Below are 16,475 nucleotides of genomic sequence, written 5' to 3' on the forward strand. Positions count from 1 at the left end.
CGAGCTGCGTTAAGCGACTGTACTCCATTGCAGGAGGGCATGATTATTTTTCCTCGGTAGCATTTGTATTCCCAGTGCACACGTGAAATTGAATTGTAGGGAAGCCATTGAATTTGGTCAGCCCAATGGGATAGCTGCATACCGGAGAGATGGTCCGTGTATGCCCGGTGTGCGACATTATCAGCCCGTTTACATTGGTGCCCTGGAATAGTGTTACAAGAGGTCTGCTAGTTCCTGAACCATAGTGAAATTATGGGTTTCTTCGAGACCGTTGTCAATTGGAGCATGCTTTATTCCGACGAGTGCATCGGGGGTATGGCATCTGCGGATTCGTACGAGATTCGTGCTGAACAGGCTGGTATTTCTATACACTGGTGAGGCCTCTGGGTGGTACTGCCGGCATTAGGCCATTCCAAAACCTCTTGGGAACTGGATGTAGACTATGTGCTAGTCCTAGACCATATATTTATCCTTGCCCGAAGCTTGGACAACTGTGAAGATATATCCTTGATATCGTCAGATATATATTTTTACAACTGTTGTGTAACAATCCAAATCATATCCTCGGAGCCGACGGATCTGAAAGGGTCCTTTTCACCTTGCCACTTGTTTAGCAAGAACGTCTTTCCCATCTCAACAATGTACAGACTGACATTCCCGGATGTGTCCAGCCAACGCTCGATGTTGATGTGCCGACGTTGGCATTCAGCCAGTGTCGTTCCTATACCTTGTCATCCAGTAATCAGGAATACCAAACAGACACAAGAAATGATATATCGAAGAGTTTACTGTCTTTTATAGTCAGTATTAATTCAACAACAACGTTCAAAATACTCCATACAAAGATAAACATGAGGTGAAGTATGCCAAGGCGGTCCCAACCGGCAGAACTTGTCCATCTTGTAGATCAACCGGACCGATCAACAGTCGATCTACAGATATACAGTGTACATCTGTACCCTGTATGTACTCTGCTATGTATATCACTGAATTATTCCGTACGGTGTAGATCAGTGTTTTACGGCCCTATATAAGGCACAACTCCCGCCGCCGCCGCCCGGCCAGCCCTGCGTCCGAAAACCGCCCCCGATGTCAATCCGCTTCCTCCGGGGTAATTGTCATAGAATAATCCTCCAACCATTTCGCCGGCGCAGTATAGGCCTGGTACCTCTGTGCCGGTTGTTGAAATTACGCCCGCTGTTTCGGGGTTGATGGATAGCCCGCCAAAGGTGAATGTGATGCCGGCGCTGACTTTGACGGCTAGGAAGGGGGGTTCGTCGATGGGGAGGGCCCAGTTGGATTTGGAGATGGATAGACCAGAGTTAGTCGACTGAGTCGAGAGGCCGTCCTTGACAGACGGGTCCCATTTGCGCTCTGTACCGTTGTTTCGGTCGTCGTCCTGTCGCGCAGATACCGAATGGTTATACTCCGCAACTGACTCGATGAAACGACAAGGGTTCCCAAGACCATGGCCCCGGGCACACTCCTCCGCCAGTTCCTCAACCGATGACGCCTCAATCCGCTGCACAACTTCATCCCGATACTCCTCCTCGCGTAACCAGGAACTCGTCCGCTTGTCCCAGATCTGAAACGCCACATGGCCCGGCTGATTCAGGATCGCTCGTCCCACCACGGCATACGTGTAGTTACGCATGTCAGACCCTTCGTCGATGAATCGGTTGCCGTCCCGATTAACCATGATCCCGAGCGGGTATCCCGACTTGGTATACTCGTTCGAAACTTCTCGGTTACCTGTATCTGGGGCCGCGTGCGCGTCCCACGCGACACAATGACACCCAGACCAGTTTCCCTGGGGTTGTGCGGAGACTTGCTGATCCTGTAGGGCCATCTCCAAACACTCACCAGTGTTATACGGCGTGCCGCGCACAAACGCCATATCCCAGTTCGGACCAAGATACTGCGCGCGCAGCCGCGGATTCGCCTCGAACCCACCCGCAGCGAGAATCACAGCACCAGCACGAATCTCTCTTTCCTCCCACCGTCTAGAGCTACCTGCATCGCCGTTCCTATCACAATGCGAAACAATAACACCCTTTACTATCCCCGTCTCCACATCAGTAATGAGCCTCTTTGCAGCCGTTTCAAACACAACTTCGATCCCCAACCCCCTCGCAGCATCCCATAAATCACTAACCAGCCCCTTCCCCCCATCCTCCGTCTTCAACGCCAATCCACCCCAGAACTTCACCCGTCCATCAACCTCATACGCCTGCCGATTAAACGACAACTGGAACCGCACTCCAACGCTCCTCAGCCACTTCACCGTCTCATTCGAGTTTTCAACCAACGTCTTCGACAGAACCGGGTCCGTCCGTCCACCCGTGACACGCTGCATATCACCCATAAACGCCTCGTCCGTGTACGCAGGCATATCGATTTTAGTAGCTGTGGATGCATCAACATTATTGACGAGCGGGAGGAGGTCTGATAGGCCATTATGGGCGGTGCGGAAGGCGCCGGCAGTGAAGTAGGAGTTTCCGCCGGCCCATTGATTGGGACATTTGTCGATTAGGAGGACTCGTGAGTTGCTATTTTTGGGTTGGTTTTGTTGGATAGTTTGCGCGGCGGAGATGGCGGCGCAGAGGCCAGCGTTGCCGCTGCCGATTATTAGGATGTCGGTTTCTGTGGGGAGCATGCTAGATGATGTATGTTGGAGCGTAGATGTAGGGCGGATTGTATTTACTTGGACATTGAGGGTGAAGCTGGTACTTATCATGAATAGGTTCGGAACATGGAAGTGATGAAATGCGGAGGTCCGATGCGGGGGATCAGCTTTACTACGGGGGTCCGATACCATCGGACAAGAAGATGGGCAATTATGTTTAGTGCTTAGTAGTGAATACATTTATGACTTCAATAGTCAACACATGATTTGTACACTAATCTACCCATCAATGCCGAAATGCCGCATCAATACTTAAACCCAACCCCAACTCCCATCAACCGTCCCTGGTACCTCTCTATAACCTCCCCCAACCTAACCATAACCCCCGCCGCCAACGTCCTCACCTGCCCCTGTACATCATCACCACCAGGACCAACTATACCCCCTGCCGCCACACCCGCAGGCATCCTCTCAAACACCTCCCCAGCCCACTCCCTCAATTCCATAATCTGCGCCGCAAAGTCCGTCACCAGTCGCTCTTCGCCAGTAACGCCGGACGAAATGTTCAGATCGACAATCGCGAGGAAGAAGGATAGAAGTGCGGATTGGATGGTGGGGTCGTCGGAAACAGGACGGGTGTAGAGGGAGAGGAGGAGGGAGAGGGATTCTTGGGTTAGGGTTGGGAGGAGGGGGGTGTGTGGACCTGTTGTAGAGAGGGTGAGGGAAAGAGTTTGGAGGAAGAGGGCAAGGAGGTGGGGGGTTGCAAAGGGGTTGTAGGAGGGAGCAGTTGATCTTTGCTGTTAGTGTATGGAATTTTCGAGAAGGGCTTGGGGAAGAGACTTACGAGGAAAACTGCATCATCATCATGTCGAATCGGCCCTTTAATGGGTAGAAGAATCCTTCTGCTAGGACCTTGTGGAGATCTTTGACTGTTGACTTGCGTTTCTGGGCCTCACGCTGCTGGCGCTTCTTTTCAACTTCCATTCGTGAGGAGAAGGTTCGTACTTTGAGTGCGTTGGGACCGGAGGCTGAATCGGCGGCATTTGCAGCTAAGGGCTGTAAAGAGGCCTGAGAGAGTTGTTTGGTCAGGCTTGCGATGGGCGACTCGTCAGTCTTGTACAGCGCTTCTAGTCTTTCTGATAGGCGCTTGGACGGGAAGGAGGCGTCGGGTATCGCAGGGAAACCCAGGACTTTTGCATCTTCCTCCCCGTTCCCGGCGAGTTCGCGAGCACTCAGGCCAAGAGCTGTGAGGATCGCGGAGCGCTGAACTTGCGAGATGTCACCTTCAAAATACATGGCGGAGAACCAGCGGCCCATTTTGAGCGGTTGGGCAACGATGAGCGCGATCATGCTTTGTAGTCTATGTTCGTGGAACTTCGGTGTATCGGTTTGCTCCTGGAGGCCGACGATAGTGAGGGCTAGTTCTTCGATGTTTTCCGTGAGTTCGGTGCCGAAGCCAGTTTTGCGGCGGATCAGAGATGGGGCACTGGAGATGGCGAGGTTGTAGCGGTCGATGTTGTCCGCGTCGCGGAGGTATGTTACGAGGTCGCGGATGTACACTGGTACTGTTGGTTTGTTTCTCTGAACCAGTGTTGGGTCGTCATCGTCGTCGGATAGGTCGTCGTCCGGTTTTTCGTAGGGGATTAGGTCGTCATCTTCATCTTCTTCCTCATTTTCAGATTCTATCTCTTCGATGGCCACGATCTTAGAAGACTGTGGTTTGGGTTGTGGTTGAGAAGTAGAATCTGAAGACAAACTTTTGGCGGGTTTCTGCGTCTTGGGTGCCGGAGTGCGGATCGATTCCAAAGATCCAAGGGTGTCTTTCGTATTAATGAGATTCAAATACCACAGTGCCTCCTCACTTTCCATCTCCTCGAGGTCAAATTTCATGCCTTTCCCGGGCTCTTCAATTAGCTGCGAGATGGCGGTACCGACGATCATACCCAGGAAGCGTGCTCTGATAGACGATGCTGCTAGGCGGTTGGAGACGCCAGTTAAAAAGATACCAGAGCGTCCTATTTCTTTCACAGTCATGGGATCTGTTCGTTGAAGGTGACCAACGGCTAGGAGAACGACTTGTGTATTTGCTAGGCCATGTTAGTAATTCATAAGCAAGTAAATAATGATGAAACATACCTTCCTGGCACCTGCTTGGTGCATGTTTAATGTAAAACTTGTCGCCAAAATGCTCGAGACTTTTTATGAACAGGTTCCTCAGATAGTCTGCCTCAGTATTGTCTGCAAACGTGGTCACGAGTGCTCTGCGTAGCCCAACCGTCTGTATAGAACCACCCTGCCCTTTCGAGAGCCAGTCCACGACCTGGCTCTCTAGGCGCGGTCGATTGGAAATGACGCTTGAGCACAAGGTTGCCACGCCACTGATCGTTTGGTTCGCGTCCGCTTCAATGGGGAGATCTTCCGAGAAGAATCTTTTCTCAACATCACGGAAGACAGCTTCTGTCACTGCTACCTGCTCTGTCATTCGTATATGATCGACAAGTGCGCCGAATTGTTTTGGAAAGGTCTGATCAATGAGAAGACCGCTGTAAACGCCGCTGACCAATTGACCTAGGCAAAGTCAGTTTTGGATAACTGGAGTTTAGCCATCTGCAATTACCTATATACCCAAGGCTCAATGCTCGTCCCGTAAAAGACGCAATTGCTTTCCAAGCACCCTCGTCGTTCAAGTCTATTTTTGAACAGAACCGACAGATATTATCGCCTATCCAGGACGCATACTTAGGTCCCTCTCCAACCCAAGAGACTTTGTTTAATCTAGAGAGATCTTTGACCAATGGAAGTGATTCCGCTGCAGTGGACAAGACCCTACTGGCAGCAATCAGAGAAATGAGTTCTCGCCAGCTGACCTGCTTCTGCGTCTCATTAGGATAGACAGTAGAAATATCCCTATACATTCGGAACAGAAAGTCACTTGGCTCTAACAGAGAAGAAAGTACTTCAAGGATATCTCTAACACGAATGTCACTGCTAGAGCCCTTCGCCTCTGCGGACGATGAACGAAAGGCCGCTATCAGAGAACGAAGCTGGGCCACCAACGAGCTCACACCAGCAACACTGCATAGACATCTCAGCAAGGCACCTCGTAGTGTGGATCCAGCCGGTTTGGCATCCTTGGACTTCGCATTCAATGAATCCCAGACATCAGGAATAGTGACGCTGACTAAGGTCTGGAGAATTTGAGCTGGTATCGGACTTGGGATTCTGATGTCGAATTGGTCTGGCGTGATGTTTTTATTGGATGAATCTAGTACACTGAGCACTTGCGAGAGGTGGTCACGATCAGGTCTCGACTTCAACACGTTCAGAATATAAGTTGGTGATGTTGGGTCTCTTGCTGGCTCTGATATATTTGCGCGGCGTTCCAAGCCATGTTGGTTGAAATCTGCTGTAGACTCCAGAGACGGTCGCGATTCGCGACTAACTGTCTTGACTGCCGTTAAAAGTCCGTCCATTTTCCCATAATAGTCTTTCTTTTCTTGTATTTTCTCCCCAAAGTGAGTCTGTCCCTCGTCGTGACATCTAAAAAGTGGGAGGAGATTGTATGAAGCGAATTTGTCACGTGTCGCTGATTCGATCATTCAACCATCTCCTACAGCTCGCGACCTCACCAGAACCATCAACTCCCTCAGCGTTCTATCTCTGGAAAAACATTTTTCATCCTATTTATAATAGAGCTTATTAACATTAATTAATTCTCGCGCTACGTTCAGAACCTCAGATTGTTTTCAGGTGCCCACGATTATTCACCAGCGGGGAACTTATCGCAGCTCTATCAACATGGCAACCGCAACAATGAGGCCTGTGGACCCTGCGCGTCGATGGTAGGGCAAGAGCTATGAAATCAAGTGAAATAGATGTTAACATCGCGCAGGAAGAGTCTTTACAAAGTCCTGAATAAGCCGGGCCCTTCCAGTGATGAAGATTGGGTCCCTGGTCCAGAGACGATAGATGCTTTGGAATCATCAAAAGTCTTGTAAGATTCCTCATGAAATGCATTCAAATATAAATACTTACATAAATTCTAGGGTTATGTTAGTGTAGAGATATTCTTCTTGCCGTTTTGAGTCACGGCTAATAGACAGCAGTGGCGCCGGAGGTCTAGGATGTGATATTCTGAAGAACCTTGCGTTGTCCGGATTCAAAGATATCCATGTTATTGACATGGGTAAGTACTTTCAGGATGTACAGCTTCATTGAGCCTTGATTTAACATGCTCTACAGACACAATCGATATCTCCAACTTGAACCGACAGTTCTTATTCCGCCAATCTGACATAGGAAAGCCTAAAGCTGAGGTTGCTGCAGCATTCGTCGAGAAGCGAGTGAAGGGAGTTAAGATCACCCCATACGTAGGTAAGATCCAGGATAAAGATGAAGACTACTACATGCAGTTTAAAATTATCGTTTGCGGTCTCGACAGCATCGAGGCCAGACGGTGGATTAACTCAACACTCATTGGGATGCTTGATCCCGAGAACCCTGAGAGCTTGAAGCCGCTTATTGATGGCGGTACAGAGGGTACGACTTTCCATGCCAAAATCCCGAGAATAATATGGGCTGACTTGGGTAAAGGATTCAAGGGCCAAGCCCGTGTTATTCTGCCCACCCTTTCATCCTGCATTGAATGCCAACTTGACATGCACGCTCCTCGCCCCGCTGTTCCCCTCTGCACTATTGCAACCATTCCCCGCCAGCCACAACACTGTATCGAATGGGCACACCAGATCGCCTGGCAAGAACGGCGCAAAGACGACACTTTCGATAGCGATGACATGGAGCACATCGGCTGGGTTTACGAGAACGCCCTTGAACGAGCGAAACAGTTTCACATCCATGGAGTGACATTCCAGATGACACAAGGCGTGGTGAAGAACATCATCCCCGCTATTGCTTCAACCAACGCCGTTATCGCAGCCTCTACTACTTCTGAAGCATTGAAGATCGCCACATCGTGCAACCCGTATCTGGAGAATTACATGATGTATGCTGGAGAAGAGGGTGTCTACACCTATACATTTGAAGCAGAGAAGAAGCCCGACTGTCCCGTGTGCGGAAACCTTGCGCGCAAGATGACCGTAGATTCGAATATGACGCTGGAGGCCTTCATTGAGAGCCTCGGGGAGCGGGCCGAAGCGCAGCTTAAGAAGCCTAGTATGCGGACGGAAGAGAAGACACTCTACCAGCGGTTCCCGCCTCAGTTAGAGGAACAAACGAGACCTCACTTGAAGCTCAAGATCAAGGATCTGGTGACGAATGGACAAGAGATTGCGGTCAGTGATCCTGCGTATCTGATTGACTTTCGGTACCAGTTGATTTTTCAATAAGAGTACCGCACCGCACCGCGGATAAGAGGATGGCTATTCGTTGAGATGAGACATAATATATACGATAATTCGCCTTAGCAGCTAGAAAACCATGTCTAAGAATTAAAGCTGTATTCTTCGAAATCTGACCAGATTTCTCTATCCAGATTAGACCCCACCGTCCCTTGAAAAAGGAAAACTTTTGACAGACAAAACAAACACTTTCTTTTCTGTAACTGTACAACAAAGCTGAAAGCGACAACAGAAGAAAGCCAACGCCAATAAATGCATGATATACCCAGAACGCAAGAAACGACATCCAAGAATAGCATCAAATTACCGCATAAGATCCGACAGGTTGCGCTTCCATCTCGCGCATTTGAGCTTCAGCACCTTGACGCTCTCCAGGAAGAGAACGTCACTGTCGAACTGGCCGGTGCTCTCGACGTTGAAGATGAAGTGGTCCCGCACACGACCAAGCTTCACCTTGTCCTGGAACTCTTCGTGTCTCAAGCACTCCCTGCTAACGGTGTCTTTGAAGGGGTCGCGCACGACTGCCTTCATTTCACCAATTTGGTTCTCATACCCACTACCCTTCTGGGCGGCCTCTTCCTGAGTAACGGGTTCCAGCTCAATGACACCTCTGGGGAAGCACTTGGCGAACTTCTTGGCATCCTCTCCAATGATGGGTTTCGTGATTTTGATGTCCGGAAGGAGACGGTAGGTGGCTGTAGCCACGGGGGAAAACTTGGCGTGATCGGCCCCGATACCCTTGATGCAGTGCAGTTCCATGTCGATCTTCTGCCCCGGACGAAGCTTGGCGATCAGAATATCGGGGTTAACGGGTTGGATGGCATCGTCTCCAACAAAGTACTCTTCCTGACGACCAACAGGATGGAAAGTTATATCCTTAGCATAAACGTGCGCATTGTGGTAGAGCTTGCGCGGGTCCGTCTCTGCCCGCTCAGCGTCGGGGTTCTCAGTGCATTCGATATCCAAGCGCAGCACGATGGTGTTGTAGTCGCTGGGAGTGCTGCCACTGTCCGGGTCATCCTCTGTAGGCTTCTTGAACCAGCGCATCCGGTTGATGCCTTCGACGGAGCCCTTGAGGGGAATCAGACCCAATCGCGATGCGAGAACTTCATCCTGGATCACAGACGTGTTGTTGTGGACGAAGACGAATTCGATCGCGAGAGTGGGCACTTCGGCCATGAGGATACGACGGAAGGCATTTGCGATGGCTGCATCGACACCGACAAGGGAGAATGTGGCTTCAAATCGGTCGTTGCGGTGAAATTCGATGTTAAAATCCTGTTGTCGCATGTGAGTAAAGGCGAAAGAAGAGTGAAAGAGCTTCAGAGAAACAATGGCACTGCATAGATACAAGCATTGATCAGACATACTCTCTTGAACTTTTCCAACGACCACTCGTGCGACTCACCGGGCCAATGGCCTGGGAAGTCTGTAGAGGGAATGTTGGTCACGGTCTCTGCATTGATGCCGACGAGCTGCAGCACAGTTAGCAATGAGTTTTTCACTTTTGGTAGAGCTTTTCATGCATACCCGCCTGCGATCTAGCTCCTTTTGCGACGGGATTAAAGGCGCCATGGTGGTATGGTTAATGATGAGGGTAAAGTTGAAGCCGAAGTGACGCTTAAGATAATTTCTTCGGCGGAGAGTAAAATTTTTATCTGCCTCAGGCAAAAGGTAACCTATTTATTCTGTACACCCTAGCGCCATAATTTTGATAGGATAGACAATCCCCCGGCTGTCCGAAGGGCGGCGGATGGAGCTTACTGGGTGCGGAATAATTGGGCCAAAGGCCAACCAGAGGCGGCTTGATGACCACAAGCAGCAGCACGTGACCATACCAAATTGCATCTCGGCGCAACATCCCAAGCATCACCCGCTGTTGACAAAAGTCGTTGCGTCGAATTGCCCTCCGGACTGAGGACCCGCCAGCCCAATCTCCTCCTAATACAGTATTATCCTCGTCCTCCTTCTCCTCTCCGCTCTTCCCGAATGGCTGCTCCATTTGCTCGCCTGGCGGGCAATGCGCCCAAAAGGCTTTGTCTCCGCTCCTCCACCTTGAACAGACACACTGCTATCTCCAGACGTTCGATAGCTACCTCCCTCCCTCGCCGAGCGGCCGAGCCCACCAGCTACCAGGCGACGAGACTCGTCCCGACCGACCCGACCTTCACACACCTCGCAAACAAGGAAGGCAGACCTGACACCGAGTATGCCGCAGGCCTGGAATCCGAAGACGAAGGGGTCGGCCGCAAGGTCCGCCATTACACTGTCAACTTTGGTCCCCAGCATCCTGCTGCTCACGGTGTGCTTCGGTTGATTCTGGAACTCAATGGCGAAGAGATTGTCCGCTCTGATCCTCATGTTGGATTGCTGCACCGTGGTACCGAGAAGTTGATTGAGTACAAGACCTACATGCAGGCTCTGCCTTACTTTGACCGGTTGGACTATGTGTCTATGATGACGAACGAGCAGTGCTTCTCGCTGGCTGTCGAGAAGCTGTTGAACGTTGAGCTTCCTGAGAGAGCCAAGTGGATTCGGACGATGTTTGGAGAAATCACCCGTATCCTTAACCATCTCATGTCTGTTCTTTCCCACGCAATGGATGTTGGTGCTTTGACACCTTTCTTGTGGGGTTTCGAAGAGCGTGAGAAGCTCATGGTATGTGATTCGAAGTGACGGTATTATGGGACAGCTACTGATTAAGGCTTGTTTTGATAGGAATTCTATGAGCGTGTGTCCGGTGCCCGTCTTCACGCCGCCTACGTCCGCCCTGGTGGTGTTTCGCAAGATATCCCCGTCGGTCTCTTGGACGACATTTATCAATGGGCTACCCAGTTTGGTGACCGTATCGATGAGACCGAGGAACTTCTCACAGACAACCGTATCTGGAAGGCCAGAACCCAGGGTGTTGGTGTTGTCAACGCTACGGACGCATTGAACATGAGTTTCACTGGTGTTATGCTCCGTGGTTCTGGTGTGCCATTTGATATCCGCAAGTCCCAGCCTTACGATGCTTACGACCAGGTCGAGTTCGACGTTCCCGTTGGTGTCAACGGTGACTGCTACGACCGTTACCTTTGCCGTATGGAGGAGTTCCGTCAATCCCTCCGCATCATCCACCAGTGCTTGAACAAGATGCCCCCTGGCCCCGTCAAGGTCGAGGACTACAAGGTCTCGCCTCCTCCCCGTGCTGCCATGAAGGAGAACATGGAGGCTTTGATTCACCACTTCCTTCTGTACACCAAGGGTTACTCTGTGCCCCCTGGTGAGACCTATTCTGCCATTGAGGCTCCTAAAGGTGAGATGGCCGTGTACCTGGTCAGTGACGGTAGCGAGAGACCCTACCGGTGCAAGATCCGTGCTCCTGGATTTGCCCACTTGGGTGGATTTGACCAGGTTTCCCGTGGTCACTTGCTGGCCGATGCTGTGGCTATCATTGGTGAGTTCACCTCTTCTCATTCTTTAACATTGAGTGCACATAACTAACTGTCCCAGGTACTATGGATCTTGTGTTCGGTGAAGTCGACCGGTAGAATGGTATGAATGATATCTATTTATTGTTATCTTCTGGTGCTTCTGTAACACTATACACAAGAATACAAAAACGAAAAACAGAAGATAATCGCGTTCTTCTCTCCTTCCTATCCCCGGATATACCCGGGGGAGAACCCAGCAGTGTAACTGAGCTGTGCCATTTCTTTGCGGCGTTGTCCTTCATGTCCTGTCTACATATTTTATTTGTCTCTGGTTTGATTTGTTATAAATCTGTGTATAGTGCATGTCATTTCCTCTTCCAAATATGTCTGAGTATGGTAACGACCAAGGTTGTCTAAACAAAAAGTTCATGATTAACTATACCAATTGTACCAACTCCAATGACTATGAATAACATGATGATACCATAATAAAACAATGACCAATATGAACGACACCGGACAGCGCCAGCGCATGCAATCCTCCCTTATCATCCAATTTTCTCTAAAAATATATACCCCAATCAAACGTTATCATCATCGTACTGAAAATTGATATCTCTCGGCCGACGCTTATTATACGACACAAAATCACTGTCCCCCGGCGGCCGTTCATCCCGCGTATTCGCCGTCAACATGCTCTGGATACTCATGCACACGCTCTCCACCGTCTGCACAGGCGACCATCCCGCTGTGCTCAGCAGGTCCAGGCAGATTATCCCGTTGCTGTAGATATGTGGGTGGATCGGGATTGGGCGGGGGGTTTCGGTGGTAGATGGGAGGAGGATAAATTGGACTTCGGGGGGTTCTGCAGCATCATCCAGCTGTTAGCATTGCGCTGTGCCTTCCGGGGCAGGGGAAGGAAGGGGATACCGATGGGATATTTCTGGCTAAAGGTGAATTTAAGACGGTAGATCTGGTTCTGGTATAACGGGTTGTCGTCGAGGACGCGGATATCCATTTGCCATTCTTCTAAGTTGTCGGATTTGGCGAAGGTGATTCCGGGGGGAAGGTGGCCTTGCATCTGTTTCTTGATGTTAGCTAGAGATTGTTGCTGCGTGTGGGGGATGGATTGCGGGGTGGTGCTGTCATGAGTCGTAGATTGGGTGGTGGACGAAGGAATGGGAATAGGATGGGTATATCGAAGGATCAGGGATCGAGAGACGGGGAAGAATGGAATACCTTAGCAAGCTCCTATTCCCCCATCACGGTTAGCATCAATCATCAATCCGGTCACAGATGGAGAATAGAGGGGCAAGAGGGGAGGGGCAACCTTGCTCAAACGCTTCCCAGCAAACATATTGACCACTATACCGTCTGTCCTTCGTTATTCCGAGCGTGAAAAAAAAAAAAATAAATAAATAAATAAATGAATGAATGAATAAAATAAAATAAAAAAATCCCCAATCGATGCTGTTGTTGTTGGTCTGTACAATGTCCATGTACTGCTATGTCGCACCGGTCGTGTATGACGTTTCGAGACCACCGCTCGCGGGGAGTTTGCGGCTGGCTTCCGCTGAGGTGGGAATGGAGTCTGGCGAAGACAGCGACAAGACAATACTAAGATAATGCGACAGGGAAGCAGTCCGATAGAAAGCAGAGAAATGCTGGGGATAGACAGTAAATAAAGTGACTACGGCCGAACACGAGGGGACCAAGACGGAATCACCTGTGGACGAGCCCGGGCCGCTAATTGGCCCGGACGCCATGAACGTTGGGCACATGATTTCTACAAGTCCACAAGTATAGTATAGGATAGCATGACAGTATCAGATGAAGTTATTTGTTTTGATGATTAGGTCATGTCCAATACATAAGCCCAGGGTATGGGATCAACAGATAACGACAAGAAGCGCTTAACGGGGAATCATCCGCCGGCGTGGAGTGGGAAATCGGGTCTATACAAACGGAGTACTCTATGCACAGGGCAGGGTTCTATTGAATTACGAGTGCATGATGAAGCTATACCTAGAACGGATGATACATCTCTCTTCTCTACAGGCCTCAAGGCACGCAAACAGCAATGAAAAGATCGATGATTCTCTACAGAGCAGAGCACCTCGAATCCCAAGACAAGCAGGGGGTTAAGGCAGTAGGTTTAAAAGATTCCAGTCAATCAGAAGACCAACCAAAAAAGCCAACTAAATAGTTTGCAACCAGCAAAGACACAATCTCAGATAAATCCTCATTGATATACGCAAAGCCCGTGCACCTAGGTGGGAAAAAGAAGAAGAAAAAAAAGAAGAAAAGAGACAAAACTGGATGGGAAGGCAGCTTTATATGCTACTGATAAGCGAGAAAAGCTGGTCGTTATATAATTATTGCATATTGAGTTGAGCTGGCTAGAGACAGCAGCCCAATGTAATGGTCATATCTACATAAGCAAAGAAATTGCACAACAGCAGCACCGAATTGGGTATGTTCTGGGTATGAATCAATCTCCAACGAATTCCAAATCAACAACAAAAGCTCCCAGAATAGTGGACGGGGAATCGTCAAAATTATATGCACGAAGCAATCCCGATGTCAAACCATAACCCAGCATATAAGAACCAAAATGTAGAAGCATAGCCAGCATGTAAAGAAGGCATTCATAAACCAGAATAACAGAAAAGAGAAGGAAACGCTCAAGCGTGGGTCGTCGACTTCTCGCGGGCCTCCCGCTCGATCCTCTCCCGTTCCTCATTTTGCTTCACCTCGCGGACCTTGGCGAGCACAACCTCCCGGAAGATGGACCCCCGCGCGATCTTACTCAGACTCCGCTTCTTAGTACCACCAGAGGTGCCTTCGGGTGAGCCAGGGGACGATTTGCCATTAGGCGAAGTCGACGGGAAAGGCTCAGTCTCACCCTCGCCCTCAGCGGTACCGGCAGAGGCCGCCATATCTGCGGGACTGGGAATGTCTTCCCCATCATCCTCCTGCATCTTGAGAGCCTCGATGCGGTTTGCGAGCTTGATGATCTCAATACCACGCCTAAGACGGGCCTTGGCGTTGTAGGCACGGATCTCAGGCAACAGGTCGCGGTCGCTGGCAGATTCACCCTTCAGCCATGAGTGCTTAAGAGCCTCTCCCGACGATACACGGTCTGCCGGGTCTGGCTGGAGAAGAGTGAGGATGAAGTTCTTGGCGTCCTGGGAGACGTCGCGCCAGTAGCGGTCGTGGAAGATAATGCGGCCGCTGCGGGTTTCTTCGATCAGGTCGGACAGGTTCTCCGAGCGGAAAGGCGAGTAACCGCAGAGAAGAGTGTAGGTGATAACACCCAGGGACCACATGTCGACGGCCTTGCCGTGGCCCTGCTTGAGCATAACTTCCGGCGCAGCGTATCCAAACGAACCAGCCATGCTGGTGAGGAGCTCGGTGGGGGTTTCCAACATTTTGGCGATACCAAAGTCAGCGAGGACGAGAGGAGAGTTCGGTGCGGGGGTGAGGTAAAGGAGGTTTTCGGGTTTCAAGTCTATAAGAAAACAATCTGTCAGTCGCAATTGGGCGATTTAGGATAAACGGAACTAACCTCGGTGGACAATATTGCGCTCGTGCAGATAGTTGACTGCATCGAGGACCTGACGGATGGTCTGCGACGCATCCTTCTCTGTGAACTTGCCGTATTCGCAAATCCGGTCGAACAGCTCCCCACCAGTGGCGAGCTGGGTGACAATGTAGAATTTGTCCTAGACCTTGTTAGCCCGAGAAGACCCCCAGTATGAATCAAGAAACCCACCTTCGATTCGAACCAGTCGACAAAGTGGACAATGCTGGGATGGTCGAGGGCCTGGAGCATTTCCAGCTCATCGTAGACCATCTTCTCATTCCCACGGACATTCTTCTTCAGGATAATCTTGACGGCAACCTTTCCGGCGGCGGCGGACTCGGCCTCGCGAACGATACCATATGTTCCTGCACCAAGGGTTCTTCCGAACCTGTACAGCGCTCTATATCGGCAACGGTAAGCAACGGTCATACAAGTGGGAGGGTGGATGGACTGTACTTTTTCTCGTAACTCTCTGGTTGCCCCGAGAGCTTATTCAGCATATTAGAGACTGAAAGAGATGTTAGCCTCCAGATCGCGGGACAAACCCGATAAATGCGAAAAGCAGAAATCAAAACACAACGAGGAATCCACCGAGATTCAGACCATAGGACCACATAACAGCCATCGTCTCCAACAACCACACGGTGTCGCTCCAAAGAGCCACAAGAAAGGTCGCCAACGACATGATTTTAAAGGTCGCGATGAGCTGTCTCAGCACAGGCAGCAGGAATTATGCAGGATTCCAGTCTCAGGAACAGCGTCAATCACACTGCCAACATGACAGAAGCACATTGCACAATTGACCAAGAACACACACAGAAAAGAAAAGATGAAGGAAAGAAAGTATCCCACTCACAACTCATTTTGTCTAGACCAGGTACAGCCGCGCAGGGCTCGAATTGTAGTGTGCGGTGGGTTTTGGTGGTTGGCGCGGGAAACGAAGATGATGAAAACCCCGCACGTGAAAGTGATAGAGGGAAAAGGAATACGAGGAATGAGTCGACGACGAAGTAGGGACGGAGGTGGAGAGAAAAGGAATGCGATCGAGAAAAGGATAGAGAGAGAAGATCGAGCTAAAGAGAAGGAATCGTTAGTGATTGTCGGGTAAAACAACGACCATTGCGGTTCAGGAGACCGAGGATCGGGCTCAGAGTATGCACGAGTATGTACTCGTATGCAGAAGTATACATACCTGGTATTAGAGAGACAGATATTGGATTGAGGATAGTGTACAGAGTATTCAAAGAGAATTGAGACGAGAGATACTTGTACTTGTATATTTAAAGAGACAGCGAGGATGACATGAGAAGGTCTGGCCGCCCGTGAGTCTAATTACACAGCCACACTTGATATTCAGCCTTCTACTAATAACCAATCTATTTGAACGAATACGTTGATTATACTTAGTGCACGAGGGCAGGCAGCCACAATCAGCCTTGTCATGTGTCTACTATGTATGTACTCTGTAGAGGCATGTGTAGTTTCATGTA

The 16,475-nt window shown here is 50.0% G+C and overlaps 8 protein-coding genes across 8 annotated transcripts; 3 read left to right on the top strand and 5 right to left on the bottom strand.

Moving 5' to 3' along the window:
- Positions 1-883: 883 nt before the first annotated feature.
- EURHEDRAFT_410691 (FAD/NAD(P)-binding domain-containing protein) lies at positions 884-3,263 on the bottom strand. Its single transcript, XM_040781422.1, has one exon. The coding sequence runs from the start codon at positions 2,864-2,866 to the stop codon at positions 1,019-1,021; it is 1,848 nt and encodes a 615-aa protein (XP_040640583.1). The 5' UTR covers positions 2,867-3,263; the 3' UTR covers positions 884-1,018.
- EURHEDRAFT_410692 (telomere length regulation TEL2 family protein) lies at positions 2,804-6,233 on the bottom strand. Its single transcript, XM_040781423.1, has 4 exons — positions 5,244-6,233; positions 4,763-5,194; positions 3,471-4,713; positions 2,804-3,418 (listed from the first exon to the last, which is right to left on the bottom strand). Exons 1-4 carry the CDS (start codon positions 6,097-6,099, stop codon positions 2,932-2,934), a joined length of 3,018 nt encoding a protein of 1,005 aa, XP_040640584.1. The 5' UTR covers positions 6,100-6,233; the 3' UTR covers positions 2,804-2,931.
- On the top strand, positions 6,184-8,162 carry EURHEDRAFT_410693 (NEDD8-activating protein UBA3). Its single transcript, XM_040781424.1, has 6 exons — positions 6,184-6,468; positions 6,519-6,620; positions 6,673-6,678; positions 6,733-6,812; positions 6,869-7,165; positions 7,220-8,162. Exons 1-6 carry the CDS (start codon positions 6,425-6,427, stop codon positions 7,969-7,971), a joined length of 1,281 nt encoding a protein of 426 aa, XP_040640585.1. The 5' UTR covers positions 6,184-6,424; the 3' UTR covers positions 7,972-8,162.
- An 80-nt stretch (positions 8,163-8,242) lies between these two features.
- On the bottom strand, positions 8,243-9,558 carry EURHEDRAFT_496945 (DNA-directed RNA polymerase core subunit RPC40; the record flags this gene model as incomplete). The annotated part of the gene is made up of 3 exons (XM_040785686.1): positions 8,243-9,261; positions 9,354-9,458; positions 9,514-9,558. 3 exons carry the CDS (start codon positions 9,556-9,558, stop codon positions 8,287-8,289), a joined length of 1,125 nt encoding a protein of 374 aa, XP_040640586.1. The 3' UTR covers positions 8,243-8,286.
- Positions 9,559-9,972: 414 nt separating this feature from the next.
- EURHEDRAFT_376168 (NADH-quinone oxidoreductase subunit D) lies at positions 9,973-11,516 on the top strand (the record flags this gene model as incomplete). Its single annotated transcript, XM_040778821.1, has 3 exons — positions 9,973-10,641; positions 10,702-11,422; positions 11,479-11,516. The coding sequence occupies 3 exons, from the start codon at positions 9,973-9,975 to the stop codon at positions 11,514-11,516; spliced, it is 1,428 nt and encodes a 475-aa protein (XP_040640587.1).
- Positions 11,517-11,823: 307 nt separating this feature from the next.
- On the bottom strand, positions 11,824-13,105 carry EURHEDRAFT_410695 (ubiquitin-conjugating enzyme E2). Its single transcript, XM_040781425.1, has 4 exons — positions 12,730-13,105; positions 12,639-12,650; positions 12,330-12,480; positions 11,824-12,264 (listed from the first exon to the last, which is right to left on the bottom strand). Exons 1-4 carry the CDS (start codon positions 12,754-12,756, stop codon positions 11,981-11,983), a joined length of 474 nt encoding a protein of 157 aa, XP_040640588.1. The 5' UTR covers positions 12,757-13,105; the 3' UTR covers positions 11,824-11,980.
- Positions 13,106-14,083: 978 nt separating this feature from the next.
- On the bottom strand, positions 14,084-15,485 carry EURHEDRAFT_452051 (serine/threonine-protein kinase; the record flags this gene model as incomplete). Its single annotated transcript, XM_040783999.1, has 4 exons — positions 14,084-14,910; positions 14,968-15,124; positions 15,175-15,385; positions 15,442-15,485. 4 exons carry the CDS (start codon positions 15,483-15,485, stop codon positions 14,084-14,086), a joined length of 1,239 nt encoding a protein of 412 aa, XP_040640589.1.
- Positions 15,464-15,892, top strand: EURHEDRAFT_410697 (uncharacterized protein). Its single transcript, XM_040781426.1, has 2 exons — positions 15,464-15,732; positions 15,842-15,892. The coding sequence occupies exons 1-2, from the start codon at positions 15,503-15,505 to the stop codon at positions 15,855-15,857; spliced, it is 246 nt and encodes an 81-aa protein (XP_040640590.1). The 5' UTR covers positions 15,464-15,502; the 3' UTR covers positions 15,858-15,892.
- Positions 15,893-16,475: the final 583 nt, after the last annotated feature.

Source organism: Aspergillus ruber (genome assembly GCF_000600275.1).
Source record: "Aspergillus ruber CBS 135680 unplaced genomic scaffold scaffold00007, whole genome shotgun sequence".
NCBI lineage: Eukaryota > Fungi > Ascomycota > Eurotiomycetes > Eurotiales > Aspergillaceae > Aspergillus > Aspergillus ruber.

Bases quoted from the DNA above. Each gene is read 5' to 3' on its own strand.
- EURHEDRAFT_410691 (XM_040781422.1), bottom strand. From the start codon at position 2,866: ATGTATTCACTACTAAGCACTAAACATAATTGCCCATCTTCTTGTCCG.
- EURHEDRAFT_410692 (XM_040781423.1), bottom strand. From the start codon at position 6,099: ATGGACGGACTTTTAACGGCAGTCAAGACAGTTAGTCGCGAATCGCGA. The intron at 5,195-5,243 runs GTAATTGCAGAT...GACTTTGCCTAG, and splicing joins ATTGAGCCTTGGGTATATAG to GTCAATTGGTCAGCGGCGTT. The intron at 4,714-4,762 runs GTATGTTTCATC...AACATGGCCTAG, and splicing joins ACCAAGCAGGTGCCAGGAAG to CAAATACACAAGTCGTTCTC.
- EURHEDRAFT_410693 (XM_040781424.1), top strand. From the start codon at position 6,425: ATGGCAACCGCAACAATGAGGCCTGTGGACCCTGCGCGTCGATG. The intron at 6,813-6,868 runs GTAAGTACTTTC...CATGCTCTACAG, and splicing joins TATCCATGTTATTGACATGG to ACACAATCGATATCTCCAAC. The intron at 7,166-7,219 runs GTACGACTTTCC...ACTTGGGTAAAG, and splicing joins TATTGATGGCGGTACAGAGG to GATTCAAGGGCCAAGCCCGT.
- EURHEDRAFT_410695 (XM_040781425.1), bottom strand. From the start codon at position 12,756: ATGTTTGCTGGGAAGCGTTTGAGCAAG. The intron at 12,265-12,329 runs GTATCCCCTTCC...ATGATGCTGCAG, and splicing joins TAGCCAGAAATATCCCATCG to AACCCCCCGAAGTCCAATTT.
- EURHEDRAFT_410697 (XM_040781426.1), top strand. From the start codon at position 15,503: ATGTTAGCCTCCAGATCGCGGGACAAACCCGATAAATGCGAAAAGCAG.